General features: G+C 42.9%; 1 protein-coding gene across 2 annotated transcripts in view; it reads left to right on the forward strand.

Annotated features, from left to right (window-relative positions):
• The first annotated feature begins 10802 nt into the window (after positions 1-10802).
• Positions 10803-14931, forward strand: part of pnpla2 (patatin-like phospholipase domain containing 2) — a 29128-nt gene continuing 24999 nt past the window's right edge. Inside the window, exon 1 of one of the 2 annotated variants that reach the window (XM_061917208.1) lies at positions 10803-11362. In XM_061917208.1, coding sequence (XP_061773192.1) covers positions 11176-11362 — 187 coding nt within the window. In that variant the 5' untranslated portion in view covers positions 10803-11175. The remainder of the gene's footprint in view (positions 11363-14931) is intronic. The other variant, XM_061917207.1, reaches the window with a different exon arrangement.

Raw genomic sequence — 14931 nt, forward strand, 5'->3', positions numbered from 1 at the left:
AAGCTAGCTCTTGGGACGTGGAACGTTACCTCACTGGGGGGGAAAAGAGCCTGAGCTAGTGCGCGAAGTGGAGAAGTTCCGGCTGGATATAGTCGGACTCACTTCGACGCACAGCAAGGGCTCTGGAACCACTTCTCTCGAGAGGGAATGTACCCTCTCGAGAGGGTACATTGCCGGCAGTGAGAGGCGACGGGCTGGGGTGGCAATTATTGTCTCCCCCCCGGCTCAAAGCCTGCACGTTGGAGTTCAACCCGGTGGATGAAAGGGTAGACTCCCTCCGCCTTCGGGTGGGGGGACGGGTCCTGACTGTTGTTTGTGCTTACGCACCAAACGGCAGTTCAGAGTACCCACCCTTTTTGGGAACACCCTAGGGAGTACTGGAAAGTTCTCCCCCGGGTGATTCCCTTGTCCTACTGGGGGACTTCAACGCTCACGTTGGCAACGACAGTGAAACCTGGAGAGGCGTGATTGGGAAGAATGGCTGCCCGGATCTGAACCAGAGAGGTGTTTTGTTATTGGACTTTTGTGCTCCTCACAGTTTGTCAATAACAAACACCATGTTCAAACATAAGGGTGTACATATGTGCACTTGGCACCAGGACACCCTAGGCCGCAGTTCCATGATCGACTTTGTAGTTGTGTCATCGGATTTGCGGCCTTATGTTTTGGACACTCGGGTGAAGAGAGGGGCGGAGCTTTCTACCGATCACCACCTGGTGGTGAGTTGGCTGCGATGGTGGGGGAGGATGCCGGACAGACCTGGGAGGCCCAAACGCATTGTGAGGGTCTGCTGGGAACGTCTGGCAGAGTCTCCTGTCAGACAAAGTTTCAATTCCCACCTCCGGAAAAACTTTGAACATGTCACGAGGGAGGTGCTGGACATTGAGTCCGATTGGACCATGTTCCGCACCTCTATTGTCGAGGCGGCAGATCGGAGCTGTGGCCGCAAGGTAGTTGGTGCCTGTCGGGGCGGAAATCCTAAATCCCCTTGGTGGACACCAGCGGTGAGGGATGCCGTCACGCTGAAGAAGGAGTCCTATCGCGTCCTTTTGGCTCATAGGACTCCGGAGGCAGTGGACAGTTACCGACAGGCCAAGCGGTGTGCAGCTTCAACGGTCGCGGAGGCAAAAACTCGGACATGGGAGGAGTTCGGGGAAGCCATGGAAAACGACTTCCGGACGGCTTCGAAGCGATTCTGGACCACCGTCCGCCGCCTCAGGAAGGGGAAGCAGTGCACTATCAACACCGTGTATGGTGCGGATGGTGTTCTGCTGACCTCAACTGCGGATGTTGTGGATAGGTGGAAGGAATACTTCGAAGACCTCCTCAATCCCACCAACAAGTCTTCCTATGAGGAAGCAGTGCCTGGGGAATCTGTGGTGGACTCTCCTATTTCTGGGGCTGAGGTCGCTGAGGTAGTTAGAAAACTCCTCGGTGGCAAGGCCCCAAGGGTGGATGAGGTCCGCCCGGAGTTCCTTAAGGCTCTGGATGCTGTGGGGCTGTCTTGGTTGACAAGACTCTGCAGCATCGCGTGGACATCGGGGGCGGTACCTCTGAATTGGCAGACCGAGGTGGTGGTTCCTCTCTTTAAGAAGGGGGACCGGAGGGTGTGATCCAACTATCGTGGATCCCACTCCTCAGCCTTCCCGGTAAGGTTATATTCAGGTGTACTGGAGAGGAGGCTATGCCGGATAGTCGAACCTCGGATTCAGGAGGAGCAGTGTGGTTTTCGTCCTGGTCGTGGAACTGTGGACCAGCTCTATACTCTCGGCAGGGTTCTTGAGGGTGCATGGGAGTTTGCCCAACTAGTTTACATGTGCTTTGTGGACTTGGAGAAGGCATTCGACCGTGTCCCTCGGGAAGTCCTGTGGGGAGTGCTCAGAGAGTATGGGGTATCGGACTGTCTTATTGTGGTGGTCCGCTCCCTGTACGATCAGTGCCAGAGCTTGGCCCGCATTGCCGGCAGTAAGTCAAACACATTTCCAGTGAGGGTTGGACTCCGCCAAGGCTGTCCTTTGTCACCGATTCTGTTCATAACTTTTATGGACCGAATTTCTAGGCACAGTCAAGGCGTTGAGGGTTCCAGTTGGGTGACTGCAGGATTAGGTCTCTGCTTTTTGCAGATGATGTGGTCCTGATGGCTTCAGCTGACCGGGATCTTCAGCTCTCACTGGATCAGTTCGCAGCCGAGTGTGAAGCGACCGGAATGAGAATCAGCACCTCCAAGTTCGAGTCCATGGTTCTCGCCCGGAAAAGGGTGGAATGCCATCTCCGGGTTGGGGAGGAGACCATGCCCCAAGTGGAGGAGTTTAAGTACCTAGGAGTCTTGTTCACGAGTGAGGGAAGAGTGGATCATGAGATCCACAGGCGGATCGGTGCGGCGTCTTCAGTAATGCGGACGTTGTACCGATCCGTTGTGGTGAAGAAGGAGCTTTGCCTTCCGGCTCAGCTCCTTTTTCACCACAACGGATCGGTACGGTCGATCTACGTTCCCATCCTCACCTATGGTCATGAGCTTTGGGTCATGACCGAAAGGATAAGATCACGGGTACAAGTGGCCGAAATGAGTTTCCTCCGCCGTGTGGCGGGGCTCTCCCTTAGAGATAGGGTGAGAAGCTCTGCCATCCGGGAGGAGCTCAAAGTAAAGCCGCTGCTCCTTCACATCGAGAGGAGCCAGATGAGGTGGTTCGGGCATCTGGTTAGGATGCCACCCGAACGCCTCCCTAGGGAGGTGTTTAGGGCACCTCCAACCGGTAGGAGGCCAAGGGGAAGACCCAGGACACGTTGCGAAGACTATGTCTCCCGGCTGGCCTGGGAACGCCTCGGGATCCCCCGGGAAGAGCTAAAAGAAGTGGCTGGGGAAAGGGGAGTCTGGGTTTCCCTCCTTAGGCTGTTGCCCCCGCGACCCGACCTCGGATAAGCGGAAGAAGATGGATGGATGGATGGATGTTATAGATTACCTGCATAACTTGCAAAAACATGCAAAATGGCCGAAATCTGTTTTTTGTTTCTTTCTATTTATTGTAATTTATTTTGTGTGCGCACTCACTGTTTGATTGAAACTTCTTTTATTAGATTAATTGATAGAAACTGTTATTAGTAGATTGCACAGTACAGTACATATTCTGTACAATTGACCACTAAATGTTAACACCCGAATAAGTTTTTCAACTGGTTTCAGTCGGGGTCCACGTTAATCAATTAATGGATATCACATTATCAAGGACAGCTCCCACCCTGGCTCCGACCTGTTTGACCTGCTGCCCTCAGGAAGGCACTAAAGGATCATCAGGTCTAAGACAAACAGACCCAAGAACAGTTTTTTCCCGAAAGCCATAACCACGGGGAATTCTCATAGGCACTGATTTTATAGTTTAGCACCTCTTTGTGTGCAATTTTTACTTTCCACCCACAATCTAAATGCTTCTGTATTCAAATTGTATCTGTATTCCCCCCACCACATCCCACCTCCCCGGATTGTAATTAATCACATTAAAATAATCAAATCTATATACGTATTTTTATGCTTTCTGAGCTCACTATGTTCACTGCTTGCTGTACATATCCTACGAAGTCTGACCTACACTGTTTCAATGTCCATTTCTCAGATGATAGAATTATTGATGACTGAAGTGCTGATATCAACCAAACCTATCTCATCCGCCCCAACCCCATCCACATCTCACCCCCCGTATTGTAAATATTGTAAATAATTCAATGTAAATGCTTGGATGATGATTAATTTGTGTGATGACTGTATTATGCTGTTGGCCCGATCGTAGCTGAGATAGGCACCGGCACCCCCCGCGACCCCAAAGGGAATAAGCGGTAGAAAATGGATGGATGGATGTATTATGCTTATAGTATATATTTTTACCATGAATTGATTAACGTGGAGCCCGACTTAAACATGTTAAAAAACTTATTCGGGTGTTACCATTTAGTGCTCAATTGTACGGAATATGTACTGTACTGTGCAATATACTAATCAAAGTCTCAATCAATCAATCAATCAATCAATGTACATAGTATAATATTTATTCCTGTAAACAACGCATTGTGAAAGTTCGTTCTCAGGACTGGACTGTGCACCTTACCTCCTGTTGCACTATTTTTCATTCTTTTCTTCCTATGTTTTTCATATTTGTAGACTGTCGCACTGATACTGGAGTTGCTTTTATTCTCATTGTGTGATTGTATTTAGACTCAGGGGCCACATTTAGAGAAAACAATGTGTTTGGGGGCCGGTATATCTATTTTTATGAACACTAATACAAAACCTCACAATAAAGTCTGATTGAATGCTAAAAACGTTATGACAGACCGCCTTAAAAAACATAATGGAATTTTACATTTTTCTATTAAGGATAAAATGCTGAATATTGACAAAATATGAGCGTCACACCCCGTTTCGATCGACACATTTTATTATCAAGTGAAATGCAACAAAAGTGCAACAAACAGTGAAATAGGAACGCGAAGGGTACAAAATAAACCCACCTACGATCTGATATATCTGATACATCACTAAGCTTTGGAACTTTTTTGTGAAAATCTCCCTCCGCGTCTGTGGAAATGCTCCCCACCCACTCTGCTTGGTGCCCCGTCTGAGCTGCTGTGACTTACATTACCATAGTAACTAATTAGATGACCATAGTAACTGGTATATATCATCCATAAGCGCAGATTCCAAACATTGAAATACTTTGTATAGTTCAAGACTTACGGTCGGTAGAAAACATCACTGCACATCATAATGGCAGCTGCACTTTCCATCTTAAAGGCCTACTGAATTGAGATTTTCTTATTCAAACGGGAATAGCAGGTCCATTCTATGTGTCATACTTGATCATTTTGCGATATTGCCATATTTTTGCTGTAAGGATTTAGTAGAGAACATCGACGATAAAGTTCGCAACTTTTGGTCGCTAATAGAAAAGCCCTGCCTTTACTGGAAGTATGAGCTCGTGACATCACGAGTCGCAGGGCTCCACACATATTCACGTTGTTTATAATGGGAGCCACCAGCAGTAAGAGCAATTCGGACCGAGAATGCGGCAATTTCCCCGTTAATTTGAGCGAGGATGAAAGATTTGTGAATTAGGATATTGATAGTGAAGGACTAGAAAGAAAAAAAAGCGACGGCTCTGGGCGGCAGCAGAGTGAGCGTTTCAGATGTAAATAGACACATTTACTAGGATAATTCTGGATGATCTCTTATCTGCTTATTGTTTTAATAGTGTTTTAGTGAGATTTTAAAGATTGTAAAGGCATACCTCGAGGTCGGATGGCTGCGGTGAACACGCAGTGTCTCAGAGAGAAGCCGAGGAGCCAAGCTCACAGCTGCCTTTTTGACATGCCAGCTGCTGCAGGATGACGAATAATCCATTGATGTCCACGGTAAGACATATATCACAATTTCCCCATCCAAAAACATGCTGGTTGATGTAGAGAAAACATGTTCGCTTGACCGCTCTGCTTCACAACAAACAGAGAAACACCGGTTGTGTCTCGGTGCTAAAGACAGCTGCAATCCACCGCTTTCCACCAACAGCATTGTTCTTTATAGTCTCCATCATTAAATGAACAAATTACAAAAGATTCAGCAACAGAGATGTCCAAAATACTGTGTAATTATGCGATCAAAGCAGACGACTTTTAGCTGTGTGTGGTGCAGCGCTAATATTTCCTTACAATCTGGGACGTCACGCGTGCGCGTCATCATTCTGCAAAGTTTTCAACAAGAAACGCGCGGGAAATTTAAAATTGCAATTTAGTATACTAAAACGGCCGTATTGGCATGTGTTGCAATGTTAATATTTCATCATTGATGTATAAACTATCAGACTGCATGGTCGGTAGTAGTGGGTTTCAGTAGGCCTTTAAAGATCTAAAAAAATTATTTGGGTATGTCCGGTGGGCCGTGTTGAAAAGCTCAACGGGCCGCATGTGGCCCCCGGGCCTTAATTTGCCTAGACCTGGTCTATAGTCACAATAAAAAGGCATTCTATTCTATTCGGCGACCGATGGGGGCAAAAGAGACGCACTGCGTGAGAAATCAGCGAGAGCAGCCAGAAGAAGAAGAAAGGACTGTGCATCGACCAATCAAATGAGGTCAGGGGAGCGCGGGGCGTGGTCATCCCTGCTCTCAGCTCGGCTTTCTAAACTCATGGCGGGGAGCCATGTGGTTGGGACTTGTGGCTGCTTCCATCCCTCAATAGGTTGCGCTGTTTACTGCCTCCAATTGACATATTTGTTATGGTTTGTGCAAAATATGAAACGTGTACTGTTAATATGTTTTTATATTTAAACGTAAGGGTTTGGTATGATAGGCTTCTCCCTACTACTTTTCGGGCTTGTTTAATTTATAAGCGTAACCGTATCATATAATATTGAATGAGTGACATACATTTATTTCGGTCATATAATCAACCATTTTATGTTACCAGAGTAACAGTACAGATTAGACATATTTAATAATCATACGCATTTACACACAAAAAGAAAAGAAAAAAAAAAAGACCAAAAAAAGGAATTGAAGCCAAAGCTTATATTTGCCCATTCTATACACTCACTGAAAATGAGATTGCCTGGAACATCGACGTTGAAAAAAAATGGAGGAAAATAGTTGTTACTGTATTTTGTATTTTTTTAATTATTTCACCTCTCAAGGTTTTCTTAAACCTTAACAAAGAAATACATGTCTTCAGCTCATCACTGAGCTTGTTCCACCATTTAACTCCTAAAACTGAAATACATTTGTATTTTCTATTCGTTCTTACTTTACGCTCGACATCCATTGCTTTCCTCCTCTCCAAGGTTCTCATAGTCATCATTGTCACCGACGTCCCACTGGGTCATTATTGTCACCGATGTCCCACTGGGTGTGAGTTTTCCTTGCCCTTATGTGGGCCTACCGAGGATGTCGTAGTGGTTTGTGCAGCCCTTTGAGACACTAGTGATTTAGGGCTATATAAGTAAACATTGATTGATTGATTGATTGAACTATTTAAAATATCAATATCCCCCGTAAACTATAGTTTTCTCCTCTTAATTTAAATAACCTAAGAATACAAGCTGGAAAGCTGTTGTTCTTTACTCTAAACATATTTTCCATTTTTAAAAACACAATATCTGAAAAATATAACACATTACAACTTAGAAATAATGGATTTCTATGTTCATAGTAGCACGCCTTGTGTATTATTCCATCAATCCATCTATTTCCTACCGCGTATTCCCTTCGGGATCGCAGGGGGCACTGGAGCCTATCTCAGCTACAATCGAGCGGAAGGCGGCGTACACCTTGGACAAGTCGCCACCTCATTGCAGGGCCAACACAGACAGACAACATTCACACTCATATTCACACACTATTCCTTAATGTAATTTTATTACATTAGGTACTAGGCCTAGGGGACGGTGTGGCGAAGTTGGGAGAGTGGCCGTGCCAGCAATCTGAGGGTTACTGGTTCAATCCCCACCTTCTACCATCCTAGTAACATCCGTTGTGTCCTTGAGCTTCACTTGTCCACTTCACCCTTGCTCCTGATGGGTCCTGGTTAGCACCGTGCATGGCAGCTCCCGCCATCAGTGTGTGAATGTGAATGTGGAAATAGTGTCAAAAGGCTTCGAGTTCCTTAACAAAAGGTAGAAAAGTGCTATACAAGTACAACCCATTTATCATTACCATTTACTTTGCCAAGGGCCACCTGGGGTAACAGTAGTAAAGGGGTTAACCTCCTAGTGCCCCAAGACCCCATAGAGGAGCCTCCATTGCCGGATGCACTTTAACGTCATGGTCTCCGCACTGCTGCTTGGATTAATAGCCGCTGTTTATGAGATTGCCTGGAACATCAACGTTAAAAAAAAAAAAAAATGGATGAAAATAATTGTTACTGTATTTTGTATTTTTTTTCATTTGACCTTTCAAGGTTTTCTTAAACCTTAACAAAGAACTACGTCTCTTCAGCTCATCACTGAGCATGTTCCACTATTTAACTCCTATAACTGAAATACATTTGTATTTTATATTCGTTCTTACTTTAACTATTTCAAAAATCCATATCCCTGTTAACTATAGTTTTCTCCTCTTAATTTAAATAACCTAAGAATACAAGCTGGAAGGCTGTTGTTCTTTACTCTAAACATATTTTCCATTGTTTTTAAAAACACAATATCTGAAAAAATTAACACATTAGAACTTAGAAATAATGGATTTGTAATAACACAAGGCGTGCTACTATTATTCCATCAATCCATCCATTTCTACCGCTTATTCCCTTCGGGGTGGCGGGGGGCACTGGAGCTTATCTCAGCTACAATCGAGCGGAAGGCGGCGTACACCTTGGACAAATCGCCACCTCATCGCAGGGCCAACACAGATAGACAGACAACATTCACACTCATATTCACACACTATAAAAATTACATTAAGGAATTCCTTAATGTAATTTTATTTTTCATAGTCAAAATTTACTATGACAGTTACAGTTTTGGTGTATGCTGTACAATGACAAATACACATGTCTATTATGTTGTGCAATTCTTTTGAATGAGTGTGCATTAGTTACAACAAAAAGCCACATTTGCTTACTTATATATAATTAGTATTATTTTTGTAACATATGTATGTTGATTTTACAAACAGGCATTGTACACTCACCAGTTGGTGATAGCTTCTTATTTGCAGATACTTCAACTGTACCAGGTTCGTCTTAAAGGTCTACTGAAACCCACTACTACCCACCACGCAGTCTGATAGTTTATATATCAATGATGAAATATTAACATTGCAACACATGCCAATACGGCCGTTTTAGTTTACTAAATTACAAATTTAAATTTCCCGGGAGTTTCGTCTTCGAAACGTCGTGTAATAATGACGTGTATGTAAGACGTCACGTTTTTTTAGGAAGTATGAGCGCTGCACACACACACAGCTAAATGTCGTCTGCTTTAACGGCATAATTATACCGTTTTTTTGGGCATCTGTGTTGCTGAATCTTTTGCAATTTGTTCAATTAATATTGGAGAAGTCAAAGTAGCAAGATGGAGTTGGGAAGCTTTAGCCTTTAGCCACACAAACACACGGTGATTCCTTGTTTAAAATTCCTGGAGGTGAAACTTTCCTATGGATCAGAGCGCGGTCAAACAAACATGGATCCTACCGAATGTCAACCAGCAGGTTTCGGTGAGAAAATTGTGGTTAAAAAGTCAGTTCTTACCGTCCATAGCTGCCGTCGACTCTCCTGAGACACTGCGCGTCAAGACACCCATGGAGACACCCTTCAGACTATCAGGTAATATTAAACTCACTAAAACACTAGCAACACAATAGAAAGATAAGGGATTTTCCAGAATTAACCTAGTAAATGTGTCTCAAAACATCGGAAACCGTCCCAATGCAATCGCGTTTTTTTTTTGTAACTTTTTTTTTTTTCCCCTAGTCCATCGCTTTTAATATCCTCAAACACGAATCTTTCATCCTCGCTCAAATTAATGGGGAAATTGTCGTTTTTTCGGTCCGAATAGCACTTTTTGTTGGAGACTCCCATTAAACACAATGTGAATACGTGAGGAGCCATCAAACATGTGACGTCATCGTCTGCGACTTCCGGTAGAGGCAAGGGATTTCTCTTAGCACTGAAAGTTGCGAACTTTATCGTAGATGTTCTCTACTAAATCCTTTCAGCAAAAATATGGCAATGTCGCAAAATGATCAAGTATGACACATAGAATGGACCTGCTATCCCCGTTTAAATAAGAAAATCTAATTTCAGTAGGCCTTTAACCTAATCATATTGTAAATGACATCAACATAATCAAAAAATACATCCACAAACCTTTGACTCTCTGTCTTTTAGTTACTCAATGTTTCATTCAAATTAAATTTCAATGTGGGCAACATTGAAACAAATGTACGTCCGTTTCTTTGAAAAATCCATGATACAACGATTATATAATAATTACAATATCAGTAATCAGATAAACAATATCAGTGGTGAGGTTAGTCTGTTATCAGACTGACTCATCACTGGAGAAGTAAAAGGGAGTTTTAGATATTTGAGCACATTTACATAGACAATGTCTTAAAACATATTGTAATACAGGATGAGATCAAATCAATTGCTACTATGTGAATCTGATGGTGTTGTCCTTTTAGGCCCTTCTTATCTTGCCTTGATTGTCAACAATCAATAAGCACTTGCAGACACACTTTTTTTTTCTGTTTTTTTGTTGCTATACCCTGAACATGTTGCACAACAGAATATGCTCCTGGGGGAGTCATGTTCCTACTTGGATCACTGCACAACAACATTAAAACAGGAACATTCCACACAAAAACACTTCGGTGTAAATGTGTTTTATAACAGGCTTCCCCGAGACTTTGTGACCACTCCACTTGCCAGGTGACGACATTTGTACATCGTGTTGACGTTTTTTTTTTTTACATCGCAGCGTGAGAGTGTTGCCATGACAACCAATAACCTGAACTTTAGATTAGTGTACAAAAGTTCATCGTATTCGATTTGTTTAAAACAAGCAAGTGTGTGTACTCAAAATACACGCGTTTCTCCAAAATTCACAAATTATATAAAGACATAAACTACTTCTAAATAGAGTAGGGACAACATAGTTGTTAAATAATAGCATTGCACGTGACATTTGTTAGTAGTTCACTGGAGTTCCAGCATTGCGACATGTGATTGGTCAGTTTTCCAACTATGTCCGTTTTCATTGGTCGATATGCTTTGCGACGTCGCTCATTATTGGACTCGCTGGTGACTTCCTTGTAAGCCCGCCCCCTTTGTGAATAAAAACGTAACGAATGTTCGTCAACACAAGATAGTTTCTGGGGTGAACTTTAGTGCCTGCTACGTTTCGCCGAGGCAAATCCTCAGTTTAGTTAAATTCAGTGTTCTGTTTCAGAACTATGTTAGTTTAGCGGTGTAATGTGGGACAAAGGTCGGGCTAGTCAGAACGCTCTACGGCTATTGACTGCTAATTTACACACAGCATGTAAACAGCCGCTATTAATCCAAGCAGCGGCGCGGAGACCTTGAAAGCAAATTGTTGTGTTATTATTTTTTTTTCTTCAGCCAAGTAAACCAGGAAGAGAACATCGTGTTCTAACTGGACCGACGACCTTCGACCCTCCCGTCAACGCGCGGCATGTTCCCGTTAGACTCGCCATGGAACATCTCGTTCGCAGGTTGCGGCTTCCTGGGCATCTACCATGTCGGCGTCGCCAGCTGTCTGCTGGAGCAGGCTCCTTTCCTGGTGCACAACGCCAAGCACATCTACGGAGCTTCCGCTGGAGCCCTCACCGCCACCGCTCTGGTCTCCGGCGTGTGTCTTGGTACGTCACTTTAATCACAAGTAGACTACTGGAGGGAGAACGTACTTAGTGGGGATCCCTGCTCTGCAAAACATAACATTAATCCACGCTAAACGCACAAGAACGGAGATAGAAACGTATCTGTTGTTTTGTATTGTTGGAGGCTTTGTTTTTCTTAACCAGGGGCTCTACAAAGTCCACCAAAAAACAGATTTTCTGGAACATACTTTGCCCCAGACTCTGTTTACTGTTTCACTCTCGGAAATACAAAAAAATAATTTATTTGAGAGCCCTGAGTAGTCCTTGGTTTGATCCTACAGGGATCTGTAGGTTTTAGACTCGGTATAGGGGTTAGTGCAGGGGTCACCAACCTTTTTGAAACCAATAACTACTTCTTGGGTACTGATTAATGTGAAGGGCTACCAGTTTGATACACACTTAAATAAATGGCCAGGAATAGCCAATTTTCTCAATTTACCTTTAACTCTATGTTGTTTTTAATAATTAATGATATTTATCTTTGTGGAAACACTGATCATCTCAAAGGCCTACTGAAATGAGATTTTCTTATTTAAACGGGGATAGCAGGTCCATTCTATGTGTCATACTTGATCATTTCGCGATATTGCCATATTTCGGCGTGGCGCAGTGGGAGAGTGGCCGTGCGCAACCCGAGGGGCCCGGGTTCAAATCCCACTTAGTACCAACCTCGTCACGTCCGTTGTGTCCTGAGCAAGACACTTCACCCTTGCTCCTGATGGGTGCTGGTTGGCGCCTTGCATGGCAGCTCCCTCCATCAGTGTGTGAATGTGTGTGTGAATGGGTAAATGTGGAAGTAGTGTCAAAGCGCTTGAAGGTAGAAAAGCGCTATACAAGTACAACCCAGTACAACCCATTTTTGCTGAAAGGATTTAGTAGAGAACATCCACGATAAAGTTCGCAACTGTCGGTGTTAGGAGAAATGCCCTGCTTCTACCGGAAGTCGCAGACGATGACGTCACACGTGTGGGAGCTCCTCACATATTCACATTGTTTTTAATGGGAGCCTCCAACAAAAAGTGATATTCGGACCGAGAAAACAACAATTTCCCCATTAATTTGAGCGAGGATTAAAGATTCGTGTTTGAGGATATTGATAGAGGCAGACTAGAAAAAAAATAAGAAAATTAAAAACGAGTTAAAAAAAATAAAACGCGATTGCATTGGGACTGATTCCGATGTTTTTAAACACATCTACTAGGATAATTCTGGGAAATCCCTTATCTTTCTATTGTTTTGCTAGTGTTTTAGTGAGTTAAATATTACCTGATAGTCGGAAGGGTGCCTACATGGATGTGTTGACGCGCAATGTCTCAGGGGAGTCGACGGCAGCTTTATGGACGGCACAAGCTCAGCTTTTGTCCATTAAGAACTGACTTTTTAACCACAATTTTCTCACCGAAACCTGCTGGTTGACATTCGGTTGGGATCCATGTCTGCTTGACCGTGCTCTGATCCATAGGAAAGTTTCAGCTCCGGGAATTCTAAACAAGGAATCACCGTGTGTTTGTGTGGCTAAAGGCTAAAGCTTCCCAACTCCATCTTTCTTCTGTGACTCCTCCAATATTAATTGAACAAATTGCAAAAGATTCAGCAACACAGATGTCCAAAATACTGTGTAATTATGCCGTTAAAGCTGACGACATTTAGCTGTGTGTGTGCGTAGCGCTCATACTTCCTAAAAACGCGTGACATCTTGCGTACACGTCATCATTACGCGACGTTTTCAAGACGAAACTCCCGGGAAATTTAAAATTGTAATTTAGTAAACTAAAAAAGCCGTTGTGGCATGTGTTGCAATGTTAATATTTCATCATTGATATATAAACTATTAGACTGCATGGTGGGTAGTCGTGGGTTTCAGTAGGCCTTTAATGATTTCTCCCAAAAAATATAAACTATCAAACATAGTTAATCTTCAATTTTGACTCTTTAAAATTCAAAATTCTACCGAAAAAAAGAAGAGAAAAACTAGCTAATTCGAATCTTTTTGAAAAAATTAAAAACATTATTTATGGAACATCATTAGTAATTTTTCCTGATTAAGATTAATTTTAGAATTTTGATCACATGTTTTAAATAGGTTAAAATCCAATCTGCACTTTATATATATAACAAATTGGACCAATCTATATTTCTAACAAAGACAAATCATTATTTCTTCCAGATTTTCCAGAACAAAAATTTAAAAATACATTCAAAAGACTTTGAAATAAGATTAAAATTTGATTCTACAGATTTTCTAGATTTGCCAGAATATTTTTTTTTAATTTTAATCATAATAAGTTTGTAGAAGTATTTCACAAATATTCTTTGTCAAAAAAACAGAAGTTAAAATGAAGAATTAAATTAAAATGTATTTATTATTCTTTAAAATAAAAAAAGGAAAGATGAGGAAGCATTTATAAGGTAAAAAGGTGTTTAAAAATCCTAAAATCATTTTTAAGGTTGTATGTTTTCTCTAAAATTGTCTTTCTGAAAGTTATGAGAAGTAAAGTAAAAAAATAAATGAATTTATTTAAACAAGTGAAGACCAAGTCTTTAAAATATTTTCTTGGATTTTCAAATTGTATTTGATTTTTTTGTCTCTTAGAATTAAAAATGTCGAGCAAAGCGAGACCAGCTTGCTAGTAAATAAATACAATTTAAAAAATAGAGACAGTTCACTGGTAAGTGCTGCTATTCGAGCTATTTTTAGAACAGGCCAGCGGGCTACTCATCTGGTCCTTACGGGCTACTTGGTGCCCGCGGGCACCGCATTGGTCACCCCTGGGTTAGTGCATATGCCTCACAATACGAAGGTCCTGATTAGTCCAGAGTTCAATCCTGAGCTCGGGATCTTTCTGTGTGGAGTTTGTATGTTCTCCCCGTGACTGCGTGGGTTCCCTCCGGGTACTCCGGCTTCCTCCCACCTCCAAAAACATGCACCTAGGGATAGGTTGATTGGCAACACTAAATTGGCCCTAGTGTGTGAATGTGAGTGTGAATGTTGTTTGTCTATCTGTGTTGGCCCTGCGATGAGGTGGCTACTTGTCCAGGGTGTCATCGGCGGTCACTCGAACGAGTACGACAATCCTCCTGGTAGGGGTGTATCCCTTTAAAGTTAAAGTTAAAGTACCAATGATTGTCACTCACATACTAGATGTGGCGAAATTATTCTCTGCATTTGTCCCATCACCCTTGATCACCCCCTGGGAGGTGAGGGGAGCAGTGGGCAGCAGAGGTGCCGCGCCCAGGAATCATTTATGGTGATTTAACCCCCAATTCCAACCCTTAATGCTGAGTGCCAAGCAGGGAGGTAACGGGTCCCATTTTTATAGTCTTTGGTATGACTCAGCTGGGATTTGAACTCACGACCTATTTATGGAGGATGCCTGTGTGTGACTTAGTTTAACGTGGGCAGACTGGTGCACAGGCAGTCACCACACGATCCTTGACAGAATCGGGTCAGGGCTCAGTGGCATGGAGTCCAAGACGACTGGGGACCCTATTCTGCTACAGCCTTCTTCCGCCTTCGCAGCCATTGTGGTAGTTCTTAAAATCTACCATCT

This window comes from Nerophis ophidion, linkage group LG12 (assembly GCF_033978795.1).
Source record: "Nerophis ophidion isolate RoL-2023_Sa linkage group LG12, RoL_Noph_v1.0, whole genome shotgun sequence".
Classification (NCBI taxonomy): Eukaryota; Metazoa; Chordata; class Actinopteri; order Syngnathiformes; family Syngnathidae; genus Nerophis; species Nerophis ophidion.